The sequence below is a fragment of the Pan paniscus genome, chromosome 16 (assembly GCF_029289425.2).
Source record: "Pan paniscus chromosome 16, NHGRI_mPanPan1-v2.0_pri, whole genome shotgun sequence".
Lineage (NCBI taxonomy): Eukaryota > Metazoa > Chordata > Mammalia > Primates > Hominidae > Pan > Pan paniscus.
The window spans coordinates 29517694-29542402 of NC_073265.2; the positions used below are offsets into that span (position 1 = coordinate 29517694).

The 24709-nt window shown below is 55.9% G+C and overlaps 2 protein-coding genes across 25 annotated transcripts in view; one reads left to right on the forward strand and one right to left on the reverse strand.

Annotated features, from left to right (window-relative positions):
* Positions 1–551: 551 nt before the first annotated feature.
* PLCB2 (phospholipase C beta 2) lies at positions 552–24200 on the reverse strand. Of its 23 annotated transcripts, none has more exons than XM_008951966.5 (32): positions 23851–24200; positions 20275–20352; positions 19562–19630; positions 18742–18882; positions 18543–18622; positions 18409–18462; positions 18230–18305; positions 15400–15500; positions 15070–15236; positions 14834–14980; positions 14495–14652; positions 14149–14231; positions 13793–13877; positions 13030–13180; positions 12794–12906; positions 12568–12664; positions 11472–11556; positions 11207–11331; positions 10537–10691; positions 9833–9997; positions 9175–9274; positions 8588–8692; positions 8313–8407; positions 8098–8173; positions 7855–7899; positions 7514–7736; positions 7267–7432; positions 7008–7084; positions 6824–6919; positions 6272–6329; positions 5558–5644; positions 4196–5204 (listed from the first exon to the last, which is right to left on the reverse strand). In XM_008951966.5, exons 1-32 carry the CDS (start codon positions 23932–23934, stop codon positions 5001–5003), a joined length of 3546 nt encoding a protein of 1181 aa, XP_008950214.4. In that variant the 5' UTR covers positions 23935–24200; the 3' UTR covers positions 4196–5000. The 23 variants fall into 23 exon arrangements, 18 of the variants coding, with proteins under 18 accessions (XP_054954202.2, XP_054954205.2, XP_008950214.4 ...); XM_003826565.6 differs by having other exon boundaries at positions 13018–13180; XM_034938519.3 differs by having other exon boundaries at positions 7855–7896; positions 13018–13180; positions 23851–24187.
* INAFM2 (InaF motif containing 2) overlaps positions 6976–24709 on the forward strand; it is a 36006-nt gene continuing 18272 nt past the window's right edge. The window contains exons 1-2 of one of the 2 annotated variants that reach the window (XM_063596541.1): positions 6976–7099; positions 8488–8602. The gene's annotated coding sequence lies outside the window, so the exon portion shown is untranslated. Of the gene's footprint in view, positions 7100–7605; positions 7751–8487; positions 8603–24709 lie in introns of those variants that run through there. The other variant, XM_063596540.1, reaches the window with a different exon arrangement.

A 24709-nucleotide genomic window follows, 5' to 3' on the forward strand; every position in this document is an offset into this window, starting at 1 on the left:
TCACACACAATTGTTCCACCCGCACACGCTCCCTGGGAACGAGGGGTGGGGGCCGAGTGCGCTCTCCAATTTCAGACGTCTCCAACCCCGACGATGCGCCCGCGTGCCAGCTCCCGGTGGCTGCCTAGCGGGCAGAGTGTAGACGCCCAGACCAGGAAGGGGCTCCTTAGGACCCGGGAGTGCCGCGGGCATGTTAGAAGTTCCCTGGCGCCGCCACCCTGGAAAGAGCTAGGGACCCACTCGAGGTTCCCTGCCCCTCGCTTCTCCCTTGAGCACAAAACAACCCCCAGGCCACAGGGCTCTGGCTCTGACCACTGGCTGACCCCTAAAGAGAGGAGGCGAGCACAAGTTCCATTTTCCGTAAGATGCTTGGAGAAACCACTGCATCTCCTCTCCCTCCGGCCAGCAGGTCCCCCTCGGTCCTGGAGGAGGGGGGATGATACACAGGCCTGGGCGGAGCAGAGTTAGGGCGCCTCAGAGCCTGGGTGTGGGTGGTGGGGAGGGTGTGAGTAGGGTCGGAATGGATATTTGTAAAGTAAGGAGTAAAGCAGTTATCAGCTGCAGAATTTACTGAGACTTTTCATGAGCCGCACATTTTGTTGCCGGCAGCGGGTAAGAGAGAGACAGAAGCTCGGTTCTGGGTGCGAGACGTTCCCCCTCTTAAGACAACACTGCGACTTAAAAAATGGACGTTGTCACCTGAGGGCTGAATTCTTCTGCTAAATACGTACCAACACAGTCCTTGGATGAAAAGATGGAGTTGTGGGGAGGAGAGGGCTCTCGGGCCTTTTAAAGATAGGACTTCAAGGATGTGCGGGATCTGGCTGCAAAAGAAAGAAGGAAGGAATCCCAGGCCGGGTGCAGTGGCTCACGCCTGTAATCCCAGCACTTTGGGAGGCCGAGGCGGGCGGATCACGAGATCAAGGGATCGAGACCATCCTGGCCAACATGGTGAAACCCCGTCTCTACTAAAAATACAAAAATTAGCTGGGCGCGGTGGCACGCGCCTGTAGTCCCTGCTACTTGGGAGGCTGACGCCGGAGAATTGCTTGAACCTGGGAGGCGGAGGTTGCAGTGAGCCGAGATCACGCCACTGCACTCCAGCCTGGAGACAGAGTGAGACTCCGTCAAAAAAAAAAAAAAAAAAGGAAGTAATTCCAGACGGGTTCTGGAGGCAAAGGCTTGGAAGCAGGATAAACCTTCAGGGGACACTATTGAGGGCTGCTTTAAGGGGTCCCTTCCTATCAGAGACAGGAAATAAGGGAAGAATGATGGTGTTCTCAGTCTGAGCAGATGCTTTGGAGTAGGAGATGCCTGGGGAAAGGTACTGGGCATAGATAGGCGTGGCAAAGTGGGCTCATGGCCCTGCACCCTGAACCCCTTGCCTCTCTCCAGCTCCCAGGCTCCGGGGATGTCCACCTTGAATTTGGCGCCCAGGCCATGGAGCAGAGGCTCCCACTCCCCTCTGTCACGTGAGGAGCATGTGATGTGTACCTGCATCCACTACGAAGCCCCCCTTTTCTCTTTTTGCATTTGTTAAGCCTTTGGTCAGGGATCTGCCAATTTTCTTTCCTGGTGTCATGAAAAGGCCACAGATCTGACATCAGCGTTAAGTCCCAGCTTGAAGGCATTTACTAGCAGTGTGGCTCCAAGCCTGCATATTCTCAGCTGCAAAATGAGACTGATAAATACCAGCCCTGCCTGCTTTACACAAGAACAAGTTAGAAAGTGTTAGGGAAAGAGCTGCATAGTTATTTCATTTTTTTCTTTTGTTTTGTTTTGTTTTCTAGAGCTGCATAGTTATTTAGAGTGCAGCCCTCAAAGCTGCTCCCGCCCCAGAGCTAGGGCCCCCTTCTGGGGTGGCCCCCAGAAATGGATAGAGACTCTCCACCCCCAGTAACTGGGCAGGAATGCTCTCCTTTACTCAGCAGAAGAAAGGCTTTTCTTCCCTTTATGACTCAACTTCTCTTTTCAGCACTGTGAGGGAAATTGCTTTCTTCCCTTCTATTTCCAAGGTCAGAGGAGGGTGTACCCCTGGAACCTGTGTGTGGCCCACCAGCCTGACAAGCCATGACTCACACCCCCCCAGGTGGAGGAGAGAAGCAGCAGAAACCCAGAATGGGCACTTTCTTGGTCCTGAAGAGCCCCTCCTCCCTGAGACAACTGAGCTTCATTTCTGTTCCTGTTCCCCCGTGGTGGATTGAGACAGTTCCAGGGAAGAAGAGTTGGGGCAGAAAGTGCTGTGCTGGGTACCCTTTGGAAGGAGCAGGTGGTTCCCATGGCAGGAAGGGGGTGGTGGTGCCAGGTCTCGAGCCCTGGAGCCTTTGCTCTGACTTCCCTATGGGCTCAGTATGTTCTGAACAGAAAAGAAACAGCAAAGCTGAAAAAAAGCTGAGACTTTGCTGCAGAGCACAGAGGCACCAACAGCCGGAATTAGAAGCTGTCGCTTAGGGAGCTGAAGGCTGACAGGAGATGGAGCCCAGGCAGGCAGGGGGCAGGCAGGCACGTCATACTCACCTCCCCTCCTCTCCCCTCCTGTCCCACCTGCTGGGCCTGTCCTCCCAGCAGGCCCCAGGCTGGCAGAAGGGCTCCCTCCCCAAGATCCCTCAGTGTGGTCTGCCACTCTGTCTGCAACTGCCTCCCTCCCAGGCCCCTTCTTTCCTCAAGTGTCACCAGCCCCCTCACGCTGTCACGTTGCACCAGCTTGGCAGGGTTGGGCCTGGTGGCATGTGTCTGGGAGATCCAGAGGGCTGCTCAGGGGATGCAGAGGGCGGGGTGAGTCAGCAGGGGACTCAAGTCTGAGTCAGCAATGGAATTGGGAAAGGGGTAGGGACCCTTCTCTTTGTGCAAAAGGTGAAACTGAGGCATGATGGGTGAAGGGAGCCTTGCCCCAGTCCCATAGATACACAGCAGTGATGGAACCCAGGTGTCCTTCACCTGCCCCAGTACCCCAAGGGAAGGCGTCAACTCTTCCTCTATACATCCCCTGCAGCCAGAGACTAATTCATCTCCAGGACCCAGAGATGGCATTTGCCTAAGGGACACCTTGCCTTTTTGGGAGGAAAGCAGGGAGGCAGGTATCCAGGCCTGGCCACATGGGAAGGCCCCAGTCTGCTATGCAGAGGCCTCTCCAGGGGCAGGATTGCATCGCCTTCCCCATTCCTGGGCTATCCAGCTCCAGACTGGGAGCCCAGAGACTCTGCGTGACCTGGCCCAGAGGTGAGGGGAAGGCAGCTTTTCCTTCTCCTGTACAGTCATCAGCAAAATCTGGGGGCTGCCCAGTGGGCTCCACTGGGCTGTGGCTCTGGCTTACGTGCACATGCCTGGGTCAGTGAGTTCCTCTAGGCCCGAATCCTCACCTTTACAGCCCAGTGCCTGGCAGAAGGGTTGAACATAGGGCACCACCCTGGGGTATAGGTGGTCTGCCCCAGTGTATCCAGTCTGTAATGATGTAGGGAGCAGGCTGATCAATGCTAGGCCTTAGCCCAGTAAATGATCAGGCCCCCTCACCTCACCCTACAGCCAGGGCCTGGTAGAATCCCAGAGGTCAGACTCCCAGAGGGATGGGATGGCAGGGTGGGGGCAAGAGGACCTGTTTACTTTCCAAAGGAACAGGTGCTCATAGCTAATGGCATCTGCTGTAACTCTCTAATAAGAAAACAACCTCTTCCCAGAATCAATCCCCCTCTGCCTCTCCTAAGCCAGTGCCTGTCCCTATTTGGGATTTGGGATCATGTCATCGGTGCAGTGAGTGGCTGCCCACAAGCCCCTCCACAGCAAGTTTTGAGGTCAACCATAGCTGCCATAGGGTCCTGAGCATCCAACCACTCTGTCTTCCTAAAGGGGCCTAGATTGCCTAAAAGTTTGGAATTCCCCCTAAAATAGGGGACATCTTTGTACTCAGCTCTTCTGCTCCAACCCCAAGAGTGGAGACAATGAAGGGCCACATCTGTGTGGGGGCGAAGAGGGGGTGACATAATTTTCCAGTGATTGTGGCATCAGGGCCAGCAGAAGGGGAAATGAATCCTCTTCAAGTCCAGAGGCAGGGCCATTTCACTGGACTCTGGAAAGGACCTCACCCTGGGTTCAGCTCCCAAGAGATTTTTTTTTCCCCAGCCCGTTTCATTTCAGGGGCACTCCACTACCCTGCCCCCATTTTCTACCTGTAGAATAGAGACCAGGCTTAAGCAGGAAACACTGGGACGAGGTTCTTTAATAGGAGTAGGAAAGAGAAAAATAAATAAACCTCATAAATTCAGGAGAGCAAATGATGCTGACCTTGTCAGGCAGGCAGCCTGAGAGGGGTACATGCTAGGAACTGCCTGCCCCCAGGCCTAGGAAGAGGGGTGAGCCAGGTTCAGGGTGGAACAGCACCCAAGAGGCCACTGCCCCTTGTGACTCAGCCAAGCAGGGCCAAGGCAGCTTTTCCATTTCAGCCTCCCGTTCCGGACAGGCAGAGGGGAGGGGAGGGCCCTCAGCCAGGGAGTGGCCGTCCCCAGGGAGCTGTGAGGTAGTGCCAGGCTCTGCCTCAAGGAGTGGACAAGGCCAACTCAGGGCAGGCCTGATGGGGCCTGGAAGCCTGGGGCAGGAGGGTTCGGGGCTAGAGTGGAGGTGAGTGGGTCCAACCCTCCAGGTGAGGAAACTGAGCCCAGAGCTGGTTGCTCAATAGGAAAGGCAGAATGGGGCCAGGATCCCACTTTCTGCCTTCCAGTCCATAGTCTTTTGCCCTCAACAAATATATGACACTTATCTAGAGATGGGGGGGAGGTAGGAAGTCAGCTTGAGAAGACTTCTAGGCCCCAGAGAGGCCCTGCCGTGAGGGTGCCTGGGTCCTGTCTCAGACTCTGGCCTGGCCGTTGAGGAGGGGGCTGCAGCGTCCAAGGCAGCCACAGGTTCCCACAGCCTCAGAAGGCTGGGGCTCCTTTTTCCTGGGGGAATAGAACCACATCCCAGAGAAGGGGCTGAACCTCCTTGCTAAATGTCCCAGTGGGATGGGGGCATCAGAGGCGGCTCTCCTGGGCATCTGCCTTTGCTATGAGTGGGTCCTGCTCACACAGCTCTGGGGGGCACTCGCAGGCCCTCTCAGGCTTGTCCTTGGCCTCAGAGGGAAAGCAGGTCCTGAGGCAGGCCCTCACCGACTCCTTCACCTCTGCCTCCAGACCCTTCATCCTGGCCTCGTACTCTGCCAGCGCCTCCTTCTGGAACTGTGGAGACAGCAAGGACCCCTGCCTGGCTCAGGAGGGGCCCACTGGCCACCCTCGCTCCCTGGACAGTGGGAAAAGGAGATGCCCAATATCCATGTTCGGAGCTCCCAGGAGACTGGGGTGAGAGGCAGGGTGGGGGAGTGGTAGAGCCCATCAGGAGCCTCTCAAGAAAGGGGATCCTAACCAGGCAGAGATCTGCAGAGCTGCCTCATTTGAAAGGGCCTCGGGACCCCACAGTGAAGGATGATGGCCCCCTTCCCCTACCCTCTCACTGGCAGCTCCCTGGGGCAAGGCCCCTTTACAACCCGGAACCCATTCAGTTCTGCTGGGGGCCCCAGTAGTGAACCTGTTACCTGCTTTTCCATCTCCCGTATCTGTTCCAGGCAAGCCGCCTGCTTCTCCTCCAGCTTCTCCTGGTGCCTCTCCAAGTTCTCCGTCATCTGGGTGGGAGTGGATGGCAGAGAATCAGGACAACACAGACGGGCAAGCTGGGTCAGAATCCAGCTGTAATCCCAGCTAACTAGTTGTAAGACTTTGGGCAAATTCCTTAACATTTAAGTAGTTTTTAAAATTTGTAAGATAAGGATAGCAGCACCTGTCTCACTGGACTGTAAAAGATTATACGAGACAGCTCATGTGAGGCACCTGGCAGAGTGCCTGGCACAGGTCAGGACCCAGTAGGTGGCAGCTGTGTTCTGTGGTTAATGATCCCTAGGGGAGCTTCAGGTCCATTATTCCTTGGCACCTCAGGAAGCTTCCTCACTCCCTCTTCATCCCCTGACCCTCGCCAGTCCCAGCCTCCCCTGGCCCTGATATGGGCCAGTTAGCCCATATCATTTCCACACATGAGAACTGGCCAGAGACAGATCCCTTCAGGCTGGTACCCCAACCTCCATACACAGGCCAGAACCCCAGGATGTCCCCTGCCACCCCAGCTGCATGGACAGCGCTAGGCAGTGCATCTCCTAAGGGCAAAGTCAGGGCCTGGGGCCACCCCTTCCTACTTGTGAAGAGAGAGAGAGAGAGTATGTGTGTGTGTGTTTAGGAAGGACACAGCCCTTACACACCTGCTTGATCACCTGCACTACTTCCTGGATGTGGGAGTTGTTAATCTCTCTCTTCAACCTGTTGGTGTAATTGGAGTTTTAGAAAAGGGAGAAAACCCCTAGGGAGAGTAGGGTAACATGAAGCCTACGCAGGATGTAGGCAAATGAGAAATCCAGCATAGGGCAGGAACCAGCTGGGGGCAGGTGTGGGGACCCAAGGAGTATGTAGGGGCCACTGGGAGTCCTGGGGCCCTCTGAGGGAACCATTTCGCCATCAAAACACACTGTCCTTCCGTGGGAAACAGTGCCACCACAGTGGACAGGCTACAATCTCAAGGCCTCAGCTCCCTCCCTGCAGGCTTGGCTGCCTCCAGAGCTCTGCCCATGTAGTGTTGGCCTCCGTGTTTTGTCTGAGGAGGACACTCTGATCAAAGGTGACAGGTGGGATCCGCTTTTTGGAGAGCCAGGGGACAGGTGCATCTTTGGGAAGTAAGTCAGGATCCATTTGTAGAGAGGCCCCTTTCCACCTGAAGTGGGGTCTGCCCAGCCCTGGGCCTCCCCTCCAGGGCTCACCTCTCCTGGGCCATCTTGTCTGTGGTGACTTTGGTCATGCCCTGGATCCGCTCCAGTCTCTTTGTCTCCAGCTTTTTCTTCATCTCTTTGGTGTCGCTGCAGAGAGACAGGCATGAAGGAGCTGTTTTGTGCGGCTGAGCCCTTGCTGGGAGGCGAGGCAGGTGTGGGAGGGAGGCAGTCGTACTTCTCCGACGTCTCCTTCAGGGCCTTCAGCTCTGCCGCCTGTTTCTCTCTGGCCAGCTCCATCATTTTGGAGATTTGCTTCAGGGAGAGGAAGTAAGCTTGGCGAGAAGCCCTTTGTTGTTCAGAGGGAGTGCGGGGGGAGGGGGGGTCGGTGGAGGGGAGTCGGTGAGGGGGTTGGGTCGGTGAGAGGGGCGGATGGGGTCCGTGGGGGGTGGGGTCGGTGGGGCTGGTGGGGTTGTCGCCCCGCCCCTCCCGGCCACCTCGGCCGCGTGCTGCTCCTTGCGCTTCAGAACGCACTCGTACTGCTCCTCGCCCTGCCGCAGCAGCTCCAGCTCCAGCCTGTCTTTCAGCTCCCGCACGCGCCCGTCCACGCCCTCAGGGCCCTCGCCCGGCGCGGCTCCGGCGCTCTCCTCGCGGGGCAGGCTCCTGGGGAGGCCACGTGGGGACAGGCCCTGAGATCCTGCGCCGCCCGCGCTGCAGAGGGCAGGGCACCGCCACGGGCCTTACCTCTTCTTGCGAGAGCCCTTGCCGGGACCGAGCTTGCAGGCCCCGACACCCCCCACGCCCGGTGGCCCGAGCTCCGCCAGCTGCTCCGCGCCCCGCTGCAGCAGCTCCTCCCAGCGCCGCGCTCCGCGCCGCTCCAACTCTCGCAGCTCCTTCCCGTGCCGCCGCTGCAGCTTCACCACGCCCTTTAGCTCCCGGAGCTCCTCCAGGCTGGCGGTCCGCGGCTCTGCGGAGGCCCGGGTGAGGCGCAACACCGGCCAGGCCGTCCTGCCCGTCCAACCCCCAAGGAGCCCCGGACCCGCCCCAGGCTCATCCCCGAGATCACTGGGCTCAGCAGGCCTTACCCGCAGCTTCTTTCATAGCCTCTTCCCTGGCCCCGGCCCTGGCTGCTGCAAGAGCCACGGGCTGGGCTGGCAGGTGCTCTGGGGGGCCCCTTGGCTCCGTTCGCCTCCTCCACACCGCCCCCTGGGAGTCGCAGTATGTGCCCCCTGCCCTGCACTTTCCCTAGGTGAAATTTTTTAAAGGGAAGTGCCTGTGGGTGCAGAGGTGGAGGTGCCCCCGGTAGGTGTGCGGACCGAAGCTCATACCTGGTGACCCATTGCTCGTTGGGGCCAACGCCCCATTGACCTGGCTGGCAACTGGACTCGCCAGTGGGAAGGGCTTCTGTGTAGGGAGAGCAGTTCAGGAAGGTGGCTTGACAGCCCTCTCTCCCCGAGCCTGGGACTCGGCCCTCTCCCCAGCCTCTCCCATAAATAGGGCTGATCTCTGGTGAGCCCCTGGCAGCAGTGCAGGCAACACAGACCTCAGGCAGACCTCCCATGGCCTCCTTGAGCTTCACAGACTTCGTGTCATGGGCACTGAAGAACTTAATGGGGTTGGCGAGGGCCACAGTGAGATCTGGGTGGGTGCACAGGACATTACAACATAGTGTATATGGAGATGTGGCTGGAAGTCTCCCCTGTCCTCACCCACTCCAGGATGCCCCATCTGGATCCCACCCCAACTCTGGAAGCTGGCTTGATGGGAAGGAAGGGGGAACAGACACCCTGAGGCTCCTGGCATGCCATGGGCTCCTACCTGCCCAAGCACCAGGTATGTAGTCCTTCATCTCCAGGAATATGAAGAGCGCAGGCATGGTGAGGGGCATGTTGCTCTCACTGTGCAGGCACAGGTGGTGGTACCCTGTCAGACAGGACAGGGTAGGCAGTGAGCCAAAGCCCGTTCCTGCCAGCGCTGTGCACACACAGCCTAGGACCCAAGGGTCTGAGTCTGGCACTGCACCATCCTGGCTGTGTGACTTCAGCCAGGTTACTTTAACTCTCTGAGACTTTACTCATCTATGAAGAGGGGATGAGTGTCTACTCATGTGGTTATTGTGAGGATGAAGTGAGAATGTCTTATAAGCCCTTAGCAAATTTTAAATGCCCATAAGTGTCAGCTACTTGAGAAACTGCCCCAGCCGTTTCAGAAAATTACAGCAATTCTGTTAGGTGGGCAGAGTTCCCGCCTCTCTTAGGTTCCTGGAGAGGTACTGTTCTGCCCTACTCCTTACAATGTGAGGGCTTAGGTAAGGCCTCACTCCAGGCCCCCTCCCAGAAGCTGCCCCACCCTGTGCACAGGCTCCTGCTGCTCATCTTGGAACAGTGAAGGACCCCACTCCTTACCAGAATTTAGGGCATTGATGGGGATGATGCGGTGTCCAAGAAACTTGTTGCCTTCCTCCATCACAGCCACTCTGAGGGAGGCCAGCTCAGGCATCAAGATCTGGGGAGAGTTGGGGACATGACAGGCTGGGAGGGGAGAGAGGAGCCAAGCTGACCCCCTCCCTGGCTCCAGAAGTCTCAGCATCAGTGTGAGAACATGGTGAGTGTCACCAGATTTGGTGAGGACAGACAGAGGGCACACTCTAGGCCATATACAAAGACATCCCCACAGCACATGCCATGGCTGGTTCCACACAGGGGAGGAGGGCTGGATTTGCAGCCCAAGGCTGAGGGGGCCTGGCGCAGACAGCCCTTGACAGCTTTGCCAGTGGGTATCCAGTGGGGCAAAAGACTCCCATGGGAACCTCAACCCTGAGTGCACATTTCTGCCTCTAATCCTCACACACACACACACACACACACATACACACACACACTCTGCCTACCAAGTAAACTTCTGTAAACTTGGGTTTTGCACTCTTGAAACAGGAGGGCCCAGGGTGAGGGATGGGAAGAGGAGGAGGAGGAAGGTCAAGGAGCTGCCTTGTTTACTTCCTCTTGTCTGTAAGTAGAGGCCAAGAACTAGACAGACTCTGCCCTGCCATGCCCTGGCCCCCACCTTCTCAAAGACAAAGGGCTCCTCCTTCCAGACAGGATTGATGGAGTTAGTACTGGGTGACAGCTTAGTTCGATAGCGCCTCTTGGGGTCCCCAGGAAGGCCAAACAGCTCCACTTCCACATAGGTGCGCACGCTGCGTTCTGACAGGAACTGCCCAGAGATCACCTGGGGGTAGGGGCCCAGGAAAACCAGCATCAAATCCCCACCCAGGCTCTTCCTCAAGCATCTGGGGCCCCTGGCTGCCTAGAGCTGAAGCATTCGTTCTTGGGTGTTATGAAGAACCTCACTCAGCTCTGGCCATGAGTAGAGGCTGTGTAGCCCACGGGTTACAGCTAAGCTCTGAGGACCAGGGTGCTTCTAGCATGAAGGGAAGAGGTGGGCTTCCCACCTCCCTCCCTAGCCAAAGAGGGAACAACGCCTTCCCCCAGGACCTGGGGCTCCAGCTGCCCCACTCTGCCCACTCTTCCTCCCCTCCCCCACCCCAGCCTCAGCCCTTCCCGTTGGTTTCCATGGGGACCAAGTGGCAGCCTCCAGTGCTGAGGAGGAGGCAGTTTCCAAGGCAACTTGCTACTGCAGGAACTGGCTGGGGCTGAAGTTTCCAGGATATCAGGGGAGGGGGTTGGGAGTTGAGTGAGGGGTGGGCTCCTGTGCCCTTCTACTCAAGACCTCAGCCTCCCGGCCACTTGTGTGCCCCAGGGCCTTGCCGTAATGGAAAGGGTGGTGGCCACCACCACGTCGATGCGGTCCACTGAGAAGGGGTTGAACTGCTTGTCCGGCCGGCGCATGAACTCATGCTTGAGGAGGTAGCCGCTCTGCCCATTGAACTCAAACACTGCCATGTTCTGCTGCATGGGCAAGTCTGGAGGGACAAGGACACTCAGTGAGGAAGGCCCAGCCCTGGGGCTGTGCCCAGTCTCCATTTCCTCCATTCCCAGCCTTTGCTGTCTGGTGAATGGGGAGGTTGGGTGGACCGTGAGGATGAGGGCTTCTCCTGTCCCAGTCTGGTTCCTTGCGGTGTCTCCTCTCTTAGGCAGGGTCCACAGCCTGGAGGCAGCAAGGAGGAAAGCCACAGCCAGGCTGAGGGCCTGTGGTGGGAGCTGGGGCAGCTGGGGCAGGTGGCCCACAGACATACCTGGGTGGAGCGGCCAGAACCCACGCCGGCAGCCTGGCATCTTTACATCCATCATGTATGCGCAGGCACACGGGCACAGGCTAATGCATTTCTACCCCCAAATTCTCACGCACCTGGGCATGCTCCCAGAGTCTACACTAACAGCAGGACTCCCCAGGCTGTTCCAAAGACCCCTCAAGGATGTAAAGGTGGGGGGCGCAGGGACCAGGGAAGGATTCTTAGGGGCCTGGGAATGCCCTCACCCATCGTCTGGAAGTTGAGGGCAACCATCTGGCATCCAGCATTCCAGAACATCTGGGGCATGTAGTTGGAGGAGTCCATGCGGGTTCCCTTGGGGTAAATGCGGCTCATCTGGCGCTTGTTGTAGCTGTCCCTGAGTATAGGACCCTAGCCAAGGCCATCTGCACCAGGAGGACCTAACAGCTTACCCTGGGGGCCCTGTCCCCAGGCCCTCCTCTGGCTCCCCACCCAAGCCAGGGACCCTGGCCACTGAAACCTCAAGGATACTCCACAAACTGCACCGAGGCCTTGGAGAGCAGGTCATATGCCTTGAGCTCTGTGAAGGACGAGATGACATAACTTCGGTTCTTTTCTATATAGGGGAGAAAGGGAGGGGAGGAGTTTTATCAGGCTGTCCCCTCCCTCAGTCTTGGCCTCCCCTTTGGGGCAGCTCCCTCTGGCCTATAGAGATGCCTCCACCCCAGCATTTCCACTGAGACCTGAGGTTTAGGGACCAACCTCTGGGAGAAGTGTATGGATCACAGTGCCTGCTGGGGTGAGGGGTGTTCTCAGTGTGTATGCACAGGGGTGGGGTGTGTGCCATGGATGTGGAGAGTGAGACCCACATGCCATAGATGGGCACAGAGGGTATGGGGAACATGGCAGGCTGAGCCTAGGGGGTCAGTAACATGCTGTGCACACATGAAATGTGAACACATGCTTTGATGTGCACAGGGAGTGAGGTATGTAAGCTATGGCTGAACACGTCTGGGGAGAGGGGCACATTAACTGTAGTACATGCCATGAGTGTGCCCAGGTGGGGATGCAGGCTGTGGGTTCAGGGATGAGAAGTCAGTGCTACAGAAGTCCAACTGTGCACAGGAGGAGACAGAAAGAGGTGCTCGTGCATGAGACATGCAGAGAGTGAGAGCAAGGTACTGTGCTTGTGTCCGGAGAAGATTAAAGGTAAACAGCCGGGGTGTGCATGAAAGGGGAAGCATGCCAAGGGGCAGTATGCTCTGGTGGTTTTCTCTGCCTCCACTCCCTCTCAGGAAGTCTCATGTCCCACGGCCAGGGCTTCTGGGCTTGGGCCAGCCCACAGCACAGTTCAGCCCTGGGAGCCACAGAGCCTGCAGGCAGCTGCAGGAGCCCCAGGCCATCCCAGCCAAGGTGGCCTGTCATAACGCCCAGCCTGTCACCGACACACTCCAGAGCATTCTGTTTGGTGCCAAGTTCCTCACTAGAGAAACTGGGAGCCACTGCCACTTAAGCAAGCCCTTTGCCTGACTCCGTGGCTGGATATTTATAGGCAGGGCCCCAAGTCCAAGGAAGGGGGAGATCCCCCTTCTCCTTACCCACCCGTAAGTTACTCATGCTAACTTACGAGCAGAGAACTCAAAGGAGACGAACTTGGTGGGCTGGATGTAATTGACTAGGCTGGACATCTCCTCATAAGCCGTCACTTCCAGGCCCGCTGTGCCCTAAGGAGGAGAGGGGAGGGCAAAGAAGAGGAGGATGGTGCAGAGCCCAGGAATGGGGCCCAAGGCCCCCATCCAGGGGGCTTAACGGTGGAGGATGACACAGAGGGGCCTGGGGCTACCCCCACACACCTCATCCGACTGCATCTTCTTAATCTCTTCTTCATCCAGGTTTCCTGACTCCTCCTCCTCTTCCTCTTCCACCTCCTCCTCCTCCAGCTCAGTCCCTTCCTCGCCAGCCCACACTGCCACATACAGCTCTGTCGGCACTGGCTCCTGCATGGCTCCTCCAGGTCCAGCCCCTCTCCTGTTCCAGATGCTCCTAATACCCCCCACCATAGTCCTCCCCGACTCACCTGTGCCCTCACCTGCAGGGGCACTGGGTGGGCTGCTGCCCTCAGCCTCCCCACCAGTATCCTTACTGGAGGAGGTGGGGCCAGAAAACTGGTTCTTCTTGTTCTTGATGAGGATCTTGCCCCTGAGGTCCTCAGGGCTGGGCAGGGGGACACCTGGTTTTAGCTATGGAGTGGAGAGCAGGTCAGCACCATCTTCTCACCTTCATGGCATAGCCTGAGCTCCTTATTACCAGGCATGCTCCCTCGGCCTCCCCCACTCCTCTTGACCTGCCTCTCACTACTGCTCATCATCCCCATTCTCACTGAGATAAATCCAGCTTATCCCCTGGAGTAAATGCGGCTCATCTTGTGCTTGTTGTAGCTGTCCCTGAGTATGGGACCCTGGCCCAAGGCCATCTGCACCAGGAGGACCTAACAGGCTACTCTAGGAGCCCTGTCCATCACTTCCTCCAGGAAGCCTTCCCTGATCCCCAAGACCAGATCAGAACTCCCCAGGTGCTCCCATAACAACCACTGGGTTGTAATGGCCTGGTTACTTGTCTGTCTCCTCACTAGAGGGTAATACACCTGAGGGCAGTGACTGTGTCTTTGTCACTAGCATACCCTGAAGCCCAGCCCAGTGCCTGACACATGGAAGGTGACAGGATCCCAGACCCGCATCTAAGCAAATGAACCCTAGCATCCTCTGGGAGTGTCTCCCTCCCTAACCTGGTTCTCACCCTGCCCCAGGTTCCCAGGCCCAAGGCCCAAATGTCCCACAGCGAAGCCCACTCACTGGGAACTTTTCCAGGGGCTCTGTGAGCAGCATATCCCCAAAGATCGTCCGGCAATACTCAGCCATCTTAGCCTGCTGGCGGGGTCTGTGGGGAGCAAAAGCGGGGATAGGGTTCAGCCGCTCAGCACCAACCCTATTATGCATCCTTTTGTGCCCTTGATGACCCAGATCAGGGGCCAGGAGGTCAGGGAGGCTGGGACTCGAGCAGGAGAACATGGGGCCTTAGGGAGATTATACTGAGACGTGGGAGAAGCTGTAGGCAATGGTTAGAGGCTGGGGCAGTTGTGGGGAGGACAGTTGCAGATAGGAGACTGGGGGCTGGGTGAGAATGTGGCTGAATGGGCCTGGATACGCACGAGTCCACATGGTTCTCAAAAGACAGGATGATGGGATAGGGGGAGGTCTTAAAGGCACTTTCTGCAATAGCCTCAATTGCTTCCTGGAGGAGAAGGAGACTCCATGAACAGAAGGTCAGCATTCCGACTGCCTGTCTCGTGATAGCACTTTTCCCCCCTGCCTAGTTTCAATACACACATATAACTGGATGGCCGCCATTGGCCCCCAATCCCTGCTGGTCCCCAATGGTCTGAGGCCTTCCAGCCATTCATCTTCTCTAGCTTCAGCCCTCCAACCCCTCAAAGCTTCTGGCCCAGAGCCCTTCCCTACTGCCACGGCCACCAGCCTCTGTGCCCAGGGTCTCACTTTGAAGAAGATGTCTGTGGTCATGGTGAAGCCATGGGTGATAATGGGCTCCTCGTCAGGGGGTTTCCCCTTCCAGCAGTCTAGCTCCACGCAACGGCAGCCAGAGAGCAGCACCTGGCGGTACATCTCAGCCGAGGAGAGGCCTGAGAACTGGCCGGCTGAGCCAGAGGATGGGGAAGAGGTGAGGGCATCACCCAAAGGCAGCCCAGCTCTCCCCCTACTGCCACTCCATCATGGTCTGTGTTATTCTCAGGGCCAGCAGCATGTGGGCAACCCCTGTGGAGGATGCAGGGAACCCCTGTGAAAGCAGAGGTTGGCACCGATGTTATCAGGGCCCACCTGTCAGGTAGGTATTGTGGGATGAGTTGATGAAGTAATGATTGAGTGGCTGCGTCATGTCGTGGTGGAGCAGCAGCTTGTCCTGGGCCAGCACGCTGTTCTCTGGCCCACAGAGAAACCAGACCATGCCTTCAGGTGACAGCTGGCCTGGGGGACAGGAGATAGCTGTCAGGCTACAACCTCGCTGCCAAGGCAGGACAGGACCACAGGGGACAAGGGGTTCCCTTAGTCCTCACCCCTCTGTGCATTGATGCCACTGGGCTCATACTTGTCGATGAGGCCCTGCACCTGGTCAGGCCGTGCTGGCGGGAACAGCAGGGAGTTAAGCCGGGAGTCCCGCTGTTTCTGGTTGATGAATTTGGTCAGGTGCTCCTTCGTCATGTAGGGTTTGGCCTTAGCATGGCTTCAAGCCAGAGAGAAGAGCACAGGTCCATATCCCTTGGGCCTGGAGGCTTAGACAACCCCCTTGTCCGGTGAAGCCTCCTGACTCCCGGCATGGCAGGTGGGAGGAGGGGATTGTTAGCCACCACCCTTTTCCCATGACCAGCACAACCCAAGAAACTCACTAAGAAGTGAAGATCTCATTTATTTCTGGCCGAGGACAGAGGCTCATGAGGAAACTCTTGTAGACAGGTTCTGGGAAGTCCTCAGGATTGATGGCATCATTCTAGGGGCATAGTAACCTTATTGCCCCTGCCCTCACCTTCTCAGAGCTAAGAACCACAAACTCGGCCCAGCCCTGGTCAAGGGGACCTGGTCAGAAGGCGGGCTCAAGGCAGACAGAAGAACTTCAAGGACACCCAAGCACCCACTTCTCAAGGCCCTGGTTGCTGAGCAGAGAGCATGCTTAGCTGGTTTGCTCTGACCCTGATTTTGTACAGTGGCTATTCCATGGGCTGGGGCAGGATCGGAACTAAGAATAACCAGAATGAGGTAGAAAAGAGGTCAGAAGAAATGATGCTGCTGCCAGGCTAGTAGGCTATCTTTTTTAAGTGGAGGACAAATATTCAAAAAGAAGCAATTTGAATATAAACATATATGCACCTAACAACAGAACCCCATAATATATAAAACAAAAACTGATAGAATTGAAAGGAGGACAATTCAATAATAATATTTGGAGACACCAAAAGCACTGGGACAAAGAAAGATAAATTAAACGTCATCAAAATTAAAAACTTTTGTGCTTCAAAGGACACCATCAAGAAAGTGAAAAGGTAACCCACAGAATGGGATAAAATATTTGCAAATCAGATATCCGATAAGAGATAAGTCAACAAAAAGACAACCCAGTTGAAAGATGGACAATGGATTTGGACAGGTATTTCTCCAAAGAAGATATATAAGTGACCAATAAACACAGAAAAGGTGCTCAATATAATTTGTAGTTAGAGACATGCAAATCAAAACCACAATGAGATACCACTCCCACTAGGATGGCTAAAACAAAAAACAGACAATCGCAAGTGTTAGCGGGATGTGACTAACCTAAAACCCCACACAGCACTTTGGGAGGCCGAGGAGGGTGGATCACCTGAGGTCAGGAGTTCAAGACCAGCCTGGCCAACATGGTGAAACCCCATCTCTACTAAAAATACAAAAATTAGCCCAGCATGGTGGCACATGCTTGTAATCCCAGCTACTTGGGAGGCTGAGGCAGGAGAATTGCTTGAACCTGGGAGGCAGAGGTTGCAGTGAACTGAGATCACGCCACTGCACTCCAGCCTGGGCAACAGAGTGAGACTCTGTCTCAAAAATAAATAAATAAATCCCTACACAATGCTCTCACTTTAGAAAACAGTTTGGCAGTTTCTCAAATTGTTAAATATAGAGTGACCACATGACCCAACAATTCCACCCCTGGGTATATACCCAAGAGAATTTACACATGTTCACACAAAATCATGTACATGAATATTCATAACCAAAAAGTACAAAAAACCCAAACATCTACCAACTGATAAACAGATGAACAAAATGTGGTATATCCATACAATGGAATATTATTAGGTGGTAAAAAGGAATGAAGTACTCATGCATGCTACAACATGGATAAACCTTGAAAACATTATGAGAAATGAATACAGCCTGACATCGAAAAGCATATATTTATGATTTCATTTACTTTACCACCAGAATAGGCAAATCTATAGAAATAGAAACGAAAAGTACATTTGCGGTATTCAGGGATTCTCCACCTTTGCATTCCTTCCCCCCCCAAAAAAAACATTAAATGTCTTTCAGAATCACACTGGAAGGCCAACATCAGTCTTAGTTTGGAGCAGAGGGTCTGAGCAGGAGAGTCTAACTGGATCTCCCCAAACCCCTCCCTGTCTCTGGAGCTTCAGCTCCAAGCAAAGTTGGGTCAGTAGCCTCTACTGAGACACAAGGAAAGCAGATAGATAAGGAGGACTTAGCCAAGGGAGGAGCTCAGGCGGCAGGAGAGAGGGAGGGTGGATGTGTGCTGACCACAGGTAAGTGTTGCTGGCTGTAGGGGAGCTGCAGGAGCCCATTCCTACCTCTCCCCAACGCCACATTTGGATCCCTGTGACTGACTGCATCAAGGAGTCACCAACTCTGTAGAGCTGTGGCTGTGGGGTAAATGCTCCTCCTGGGATTCATGTGGGCAGGTGATCAATGGGGGTCGTGGTTTTATTTATTTATAACGTTCCAAATTCTTACCAGGAGAAAATACTCCGTGGGGTATAGGCTGGGACCCACACAAGAGCACTGGCCAAGAAGGGACAGGGGCTGAGATTCACTCCATTGGCCAGGCTTGAAGCCTAGCTCAGGGCCATATCAGCCCAGAGGGCTCCTTTTTGTAATTCACATAAGTTGCCTCATGGGGTGACCCTGCTTACAACTTGTAATTAAAAATTAATTACTTAACTAAAAAGACAGGGAAAAAAATGCTTTTCTGTACAGAGCAGAAGTCTGCATCTTGGCAGCTTCCGCCTTTGGTTCAGTTCCTCTCCCTCGACACACTGCAGACTTCCAGATCCCTGCAGACTGCCGCCTGCCACTGCCGACCTTATCTCGCTCCTCCAGGCTGAAAACATTCACGCTCAGCTCCCATTCCCAACACTAGACTGGGAATGCATGCCGTTTCTGCTGCCTGCCCTGAACACAGTCCATCAACCACAGCCCCAGCGCCCCTACCACCCAGGGTAGGGGATACAGACAAACCTGCTTGGAGCTCAGGGTCTCACCCCCTTGCCCTGGCTCCACCCCTGTGCCTAGTGTCAGTAACCAGCAGCTCCAGGGTTGATTGGCTCTCCAGGCTCTTGGCTGGGGCTGTGATGTCACCTCTGCTCCCCCACCCACCATTCCTGGCCAAGTTGCTTTCTGGTGGGGACAAGAATGCTGGGGGATGGGCAGGGGTGCAGATCCACTCACTTTGCCTTTGGGGAGGTGGCAGGCACTGAGAGCAGCTTCCACCCGCTTGCGGTCAGCAGGAAACATCTGGAAAAAGCTGAAGGGGCAGAGAAAGGTACCAGGTACAGAGAGGAGTCAGGCCTGAGAAAGAAAGGCTTTGGGGAGCCCCTGGAAGCCTGGGGAGGGGTTGGGGGGCTCACTTCTTCACCGGAATCTTCCCTTCAGAGTTGAGCTGCATCTTGAGCTTCACAAGGCTAGGGGCAGAAAGCAGCCCGTCAAGGCCCAGGGCTGGCATGCTCAGCACCAGGGCTCAGGCCAGGCAGGGGGCACTTACATCTTGTCCAGGAAGGTGCTGCGGGAGGCGTTGGCCGTCAGCGGATGTTTGACTAGGGCCAGTACGTCCTCAGCCCAGACCTGCAGGACCACAGAGAGCAGTGGTCAGGCTCCTGAGCACCCCTGCCCAGGCCTGTGTCTCTCAGGAAGTCCAGGCTATCCCAGGGGCCCAGACCCAGGCCCAGTGCTCCCTGGCACACCTTGCCCACGTTCTCCTTGTAGGAGACGAAGTTGTGGAAGGTGAGGTCCACCATGTCCGGGCCGGACACCACCGTGAGTGTCTTCAGCAGGAAACTGTTGTCAGGAAAGTCCATGTTGAAGACGTCCCGGAGCTTCTGGCTCTGCAGCACGTGGTGGCATGGTTAGGATGGAGGTGTGCTCCCTCCCTGCCCAGTGTGGCTCTCTCTGGCCCTCCCCTCAGCCACTTGGGCTATGGCCCACTGGGCAGAACCCCATCCCCATCCCAGGAACCACAGGCCTTAGCATCTTCCTGTCCCTGACTCCAGCGGCTGGGATGGGAAGGAGAGGCCCTGAGGAAAAGGTTAGCCAAGGTGGCGGGCAGGCGGGGAGGCTGGCCTGGGAGTCCTGTGTGTGTTGGTTGCCACTTTTGTTTGAAGATAGATTCTTAGCTCCCAGTCTCAGGAAACCCCGCTTCCCACCAATCCCTTCCTCCAATTTTCCTACCAGCATTAGACAAATATAGGCAAACTAGTCCGGGGGTGGGGGTGTAAGCCACCCCTCCCAGACAGGCTGGGGTGCTTTAGGGGCAGGAGGTGACCCCCTCCTCCCAGATCCCTGCCATCTCAGCTCACTGTGCGCAGTTATGAAGCTCAGAGCCCAGGCGAGCCCAGGAGCCGCCGCTCCCCTTCCTTGGCTTCCGGCCACGGTCCTTGCTGCCCAGCCCAGGAACCATTCCCCGTGCTTCAGAAGTCAGGCTTCCCACCCCCACAGGGACCCCTGCCCTTGCCCCATGGAGCTAGTAGCTGTGCTTGAGCCTGGGCTGCTACTGGACACACCTACCTTGGGCATCTTGGCAAACTTCCCAAAGCGAGTATCCCGGATGCTGGTGATATCCAGAAACTCCATCTCCTGGGGGCAGGGTGCGGATCCCGGTGGGAGCAAAGAAGGGATGTGGGACAAAAAGTCCAGGTCAAGAATGAGCAATAGGGAGAAGGGAGCTTCCACACCCTTCAGATCTTGGCCAACACCTCTCTCTAGATGCCAGGCTGCCCAGGGCCAGCTGGACCCAACCTTCCCTTCCTATGGCCCAGGTTCTCTCTATTCATGCAGATCCCCCTCCCTTTCCCTCTGTCCATTCCTCCCTGGCAGGGAGCTGGAGCCTGCAGCGTCTCCTCCACCATCCTGGACCCTTCCCAGCTTCCCCTTCCCGTCCTCCTGCCCAGAGGCTGGGGCCTATCTCTCATCTCCCAGAGCCCCAAGTCAACCCACAGCCACAGGCAGAGCATCAGCCTTCAGCAGCAGTGCTTTCGCCTGTCTCTCTCTCTCCCCAAGGGATGCTAAGGATGGAACATTTGGGTAGCCACAGGTTGGAGTGACTGCATCCTCCTTTCCAGAGCAAAGAGCCCCTGCCTACAGGGGAGCCTCTGGAGCCACCCTTCCAGGCCATTCTGTACTCCACAGCATCCATGCCTCCACCTTGGTGCAGCCAGGGGGCTGTCTGGCCTCAATGATAAGCAGGAGTCCAGGGCCATGGCACACAAGGGTTTTCTCACCTTACTTTGATACGTCCAGTATAAGTAGTAGCCCTTAGGATCCACACGGAGGATAACTGGAGAGGCAACTGTAGTTTCCTGCAGAGAGAAGGAGCCAGCACTCTGTTCCAAGGCCTCAGGCCAAGCCTCCCTGGTCCAGGCCAGGGGTTTCAGAGCTCATTATCTTCCCAGGAGGTGCCCATCCCAGAAATCTGAAGGCATTTCCTTTTGTTGTCTAGAGCTAAGCACCAGGAGGGACAGAGGATTGGGGATGCCATTTCTGGAAGAGAAGGGTTTTCCCCTCTAAAGCCCAAATAGACATTCTCCCTCTAGACCCTAAACAGGATCTTGGCCCCTACCTCACCTCATGGAGCGAGACTCCCTACTGCCACCCAGGAGAGATTGACACAGCGAGAGCCAAGAGCCCAAACTCCCGCACCAGCATCCAAGGCCCTGCACAATCCAGATGCAACCTAACTTCCCATATGCCCCTTCTTCCCTCCATGAACACCTCCTACCCTGTCCATTCAACTGTCCCATAAAGATACCAAGCCTTCCCACCTCCAAACCTAAGTGCCCAAATCTCCTCTGCTTGAAATAACTTCAAGGACAACCCAAGCCCCCCAACTTCTGAAAACCCTTCCTGAAATGTGCTACAGTAACCGGGGGGATGTGAGTCACAGACTTACAAGCCCACCTAGGAAATCCCCAGGGACTCATGGACTCCAGGACAACAAGCCTGTGCTAGACCTTGAGCTTGGTGCTTGGTGCTTGGCACTTGAATGTGGTGTTTGCTGAATGAGCAAATGAATGAATGAACTCACCTTCTAAAGTCCTGTTCCACTCACTGACAGAGCACATAGGCTACCTTTTAGTTTAACGGTCTTTGTATGTGTACATAACAAGATATTAAAATTAAGGTTTCCAGCAAGGCACAATAGTTGCCGCATACTAAAACAGACCAAATGCAGCATTTACAAGGTGAATGATCCAAAAAATGTTCTCAGATCAGAGGTGGTTAGAGTACAGGGAAAAGAGAAAATTTTTGTGGGGAAGCCAATTTTAAGAAAGCTGTGTTGGGAGCTCCATTCCCTTACCTCCCCAAGGGAGAGTTGGAGTGCCTGATCCCCCACCTTAAGCCTAGTGAGGGGTTTCAACTCTACTTAGAGAGCTTTTGTGATCTCTTTTTTTTTTTTTTTTTTTTTACCTTAAGTTCTGGGATACATGTGCAGAATGTGTAGGTTTGTTACATAGTATACATGTGCCATGGTGGTTTGCTGCACCTGTCAACCTGTCATCTAGGTTTTAAGCCCCGCATGCATTAGGTATTTGTCCTAATGCTCTCCCTCCCCTTTCCCCCCACCCCACAACAGGCCCCTGTGATCCTTGAAGTTGTAGGCATAACAGACAGAGGTCGGACTCCTGCCCAGGAGACCTAGTGGACTACAGCGAGCTAACTGTGTGAGGCAGAGCAGGGGGTGCTGGCCTGTCGGACAAGCCTGCACCCTTGGGACAATGGATGCATGGGTATTTGCTGGGGTCCAGGGTGGGCCCATGGGAGAGTGGGGGCAAAGGGCCTAAAGCCACAGGAAGCTGAAGGTGGTAACAAGGGGCTGAAGACATAGTTGTGAGTGACCCCTAAAATAGAAATGCTGGGGGGACTTCAAGCAAGAGGTTCCCATTCGAAGGGGTGGGTCTCCCAAGAATCCTCAAAAATGTCCTCCAGAGAAAGAATCAGCTTTAAGCTTCTGCCAGGCTCAGAAAGCATGAGCCCATTTATGACAGCACCTGTTTAAATAGAACTTGGTTACCCCTTTCCCACCTCCCTCCCTATAGCTCATGCCTAGAGGGGCCTTGAGCAGGACCAGCAGGGAATCCCACCAAGGCCCTTTCCAGGGGGCCTGCAGCCTACCTGAAACCATTCCTAGAAGGAGAAGGGTAGAAGATGTCAATGTAAATAAAGGTTGGAGTTTTGATTATAGCCAGTTTCTGACATCGGACTGGATTTTGTGATGAAAAGTGACCACTGGACTGTGTTACCTGAGAGTAAATATAATGTCTTGTGGCCTTGCAGAGTTTCTTTCCATGGCCAGGGGGAGAGCTTCTCCTACCAAATATATCATAAAGAGGCCATGGGAGATGAAATAAAGTTGGGATTTGCTTACATCCTATGTATTCTGCTTATTCAACATGGCACAGCACACCCATGCCATCCACTAACTGTGCCAAAAGCAGCCTGAAAGCAGAGCCCTGTCTCACAGCAGCATGGACCTGTGGATAGGCTTGGGACATTCTTGCTTGCGCAGGTCAGGATCCAGGGAACATCCAATGCCCTACCTTGGAGAGGGGAAGGGAACAGCCAGGTACACAGGTGCCAGCTTAGGAAGAAGGACAGTCTCCGCTGGCCGCCAACCCCCGACCTCCACTGCCACCCTGTGACCCTCTGCCCAGTCAGGTTACACACACTGCCCAGAGGAACTGAGAGAGGCCACTTCGCTTTTCATTCTGAGCCACTTCCCTCATTCCACAGGCTCCTGGGGCATGTCACCTCCATGCCACTGCCATGCTACACCAACCCCACATCACTCCTAGGGAAGCAGGAAGCATCTCACCACAGGGCCCCAACCCATAGTCATGGGCAGCGAGATCCCCTAGCCTAGCCCAGCCCCGAAGGGCCTAGACCCAGACCCCCTCATCCCACCTCCCATCAGGTGGACAAGTCAGCACTAAGGGCTGTCTTCCCTCCCCCACCAAGCCTTCATTTCCCTTCCTGGGACAAGCCCAGCACTCTAACTCTCAGACTGGGCGAGCCCAGCAGCCTCCCCTCCCTGAAGGAGGATCTCCATATTGTTCTCTCCAGCCTAAGAGAATCCCTGGCCTAAGGTCACATTTTCAGGGGCCAGGAGAACCAGAGCCTGGGAGCAGCCCCGTGTAGGAAGGAACAGACACAGCAGAGAGAGGGCTGCAGGGTGCAGCAGTGCCTTCCCCTTCCCTTGCTGACAGGCCTGCATCGGGGAGCAATGCTGAGCCCAGCAAGGGGTAGCAGAAGTCAAATCAGTTCCTTCCCTGGGAGCAGAAGCCTTTAGTTCTCACTTAGGTCCAGGGGCCTTTTGTGGCTGCCCCCACAGCAGCGCAGGGGAGAGCAAGGCTTCCCTGGACAGGATGATGCCCAGTGGAGGGGGTGAAGGAGCTGGGTCTGAGCGCCCTGCCGGAGCAAGGGCAAGACATCTGTGCTGGGAGCGGGGACGAGCTCACCTCTCCTCCTAGCCTGCCTCAGCTCTGGGGTGCACTTTCCTCCTCTTCTCTTGGGGGTTTGAAGGAGAAGAGATGCAGACCCAAATAAACTACCTCCAGTGACCACCCAGGCAGCTCACCCACTTCTCACACCTAGAACCAAGGCTTAGCCCTGCAGCTGGGGACATACACCCTTAATCCCAGGTTTGTTTATCCAAGCAGTGGTGTCAGCTGCCTGGCCAAACCACACAGGCGCCTGGATCCTAGGAGACATAAACCAATCCTCCCACCCAAGCAAAGCCCCCTAGCAGCCCGGCCCCCACCACCTGGTGCTCCAGCAGCTGAGGCCCCTGCCCCACTTACATCATCCCATTTGATGAAGCGCTCCCCTTGGCTCAGATAGGCCTTCACCTTGGGGGGCAGCAGGACAGGGTTGAGCAGAGACATGGTGCCAAGCGTTCCTCTTTGGAGAATCTCGGCAGACACAGGCAGGCAGAAGAAGGGCAGGAAGGAGGCCAGCCAGGAGGGGGAGCCAAGCTGGGCTCAAACGGCACCCATCCCCGAGCTGCTCCAGAAATCTAGTTGCTCTTATAGCCCCTGGGGTGGCCCTGGCTGAGTGCAGGACTGAGCTGTAGCCAGAGGCCCATCTGCCTTGTAAATCACCCTCCTCCCACCCGCCCTGCCTGCCATGGGGGCCTGTGGTCACTGCTTCTGCCCAAGGAGGCTGAAGCAGGAAGCCCCCGCCTCTTCTGGAGGCCCCCGCCCCCACCCCCACCCCCACCCTGTGCCTCTCAGCACTTCCTGCTCTGGGCTTCCTTCTCTGCGCTGCTCACAGCGGAGACGTGGTCATGAGGCCGGGTCGCCTTGGAGCCAGGGCCTCTCAGTCCCTGTGGTGGTCTCTGGTCAGATTTGGCCCAGGAGGGCTGGAGAAGGACGACATGGAGACCAGCTGGGGAGACTGCTGCCCAGGCCTGGACTGAGGGAAGGCACAGGGAGCTCACTAGGAGAAAGGACCTCCTCAGGGGCAGGGTCCAGAGCATGGGCATCTGACCCCAAAGGCTGGGAGCACCGTAGAGGCAGGGGTGGGGTGGGGACAGGGCCCAGCTGGAATGGAGTGTTTTGAATAAGCAAAGTTTGCTGAACACACGGCTCCTCTTTCTCAATGCTTCCTCCCCCATGAAAATGAGGTGCACCTGCTGGGCGGGCGGGTGCGGTGGCTCAC

Coding starts and splice junctions, on each gene's coding strand:
- PLCB2 (XM_055098224.2), bottom strand. CDS start 23,934: ATGTCTCTGCTCAACCCTGTCCTGCTGCCCCCCAAGGTGAAGGCCTAT. Junction 15,237..15,399: donor AATGAGATCTTCACTTCTTA/GTGAGTTTCTTG, acceptor TCTGGCTTGAAG/CCATGCTAAGGCCAAACCCT. Junction 7,085..7,513: donor AAGGGCTCTCGCAAGAAGAG/GTAAGGCCCGTG, acceptor CTCTCCCTGAAG/CAAATCTCCAAAATGATGGA.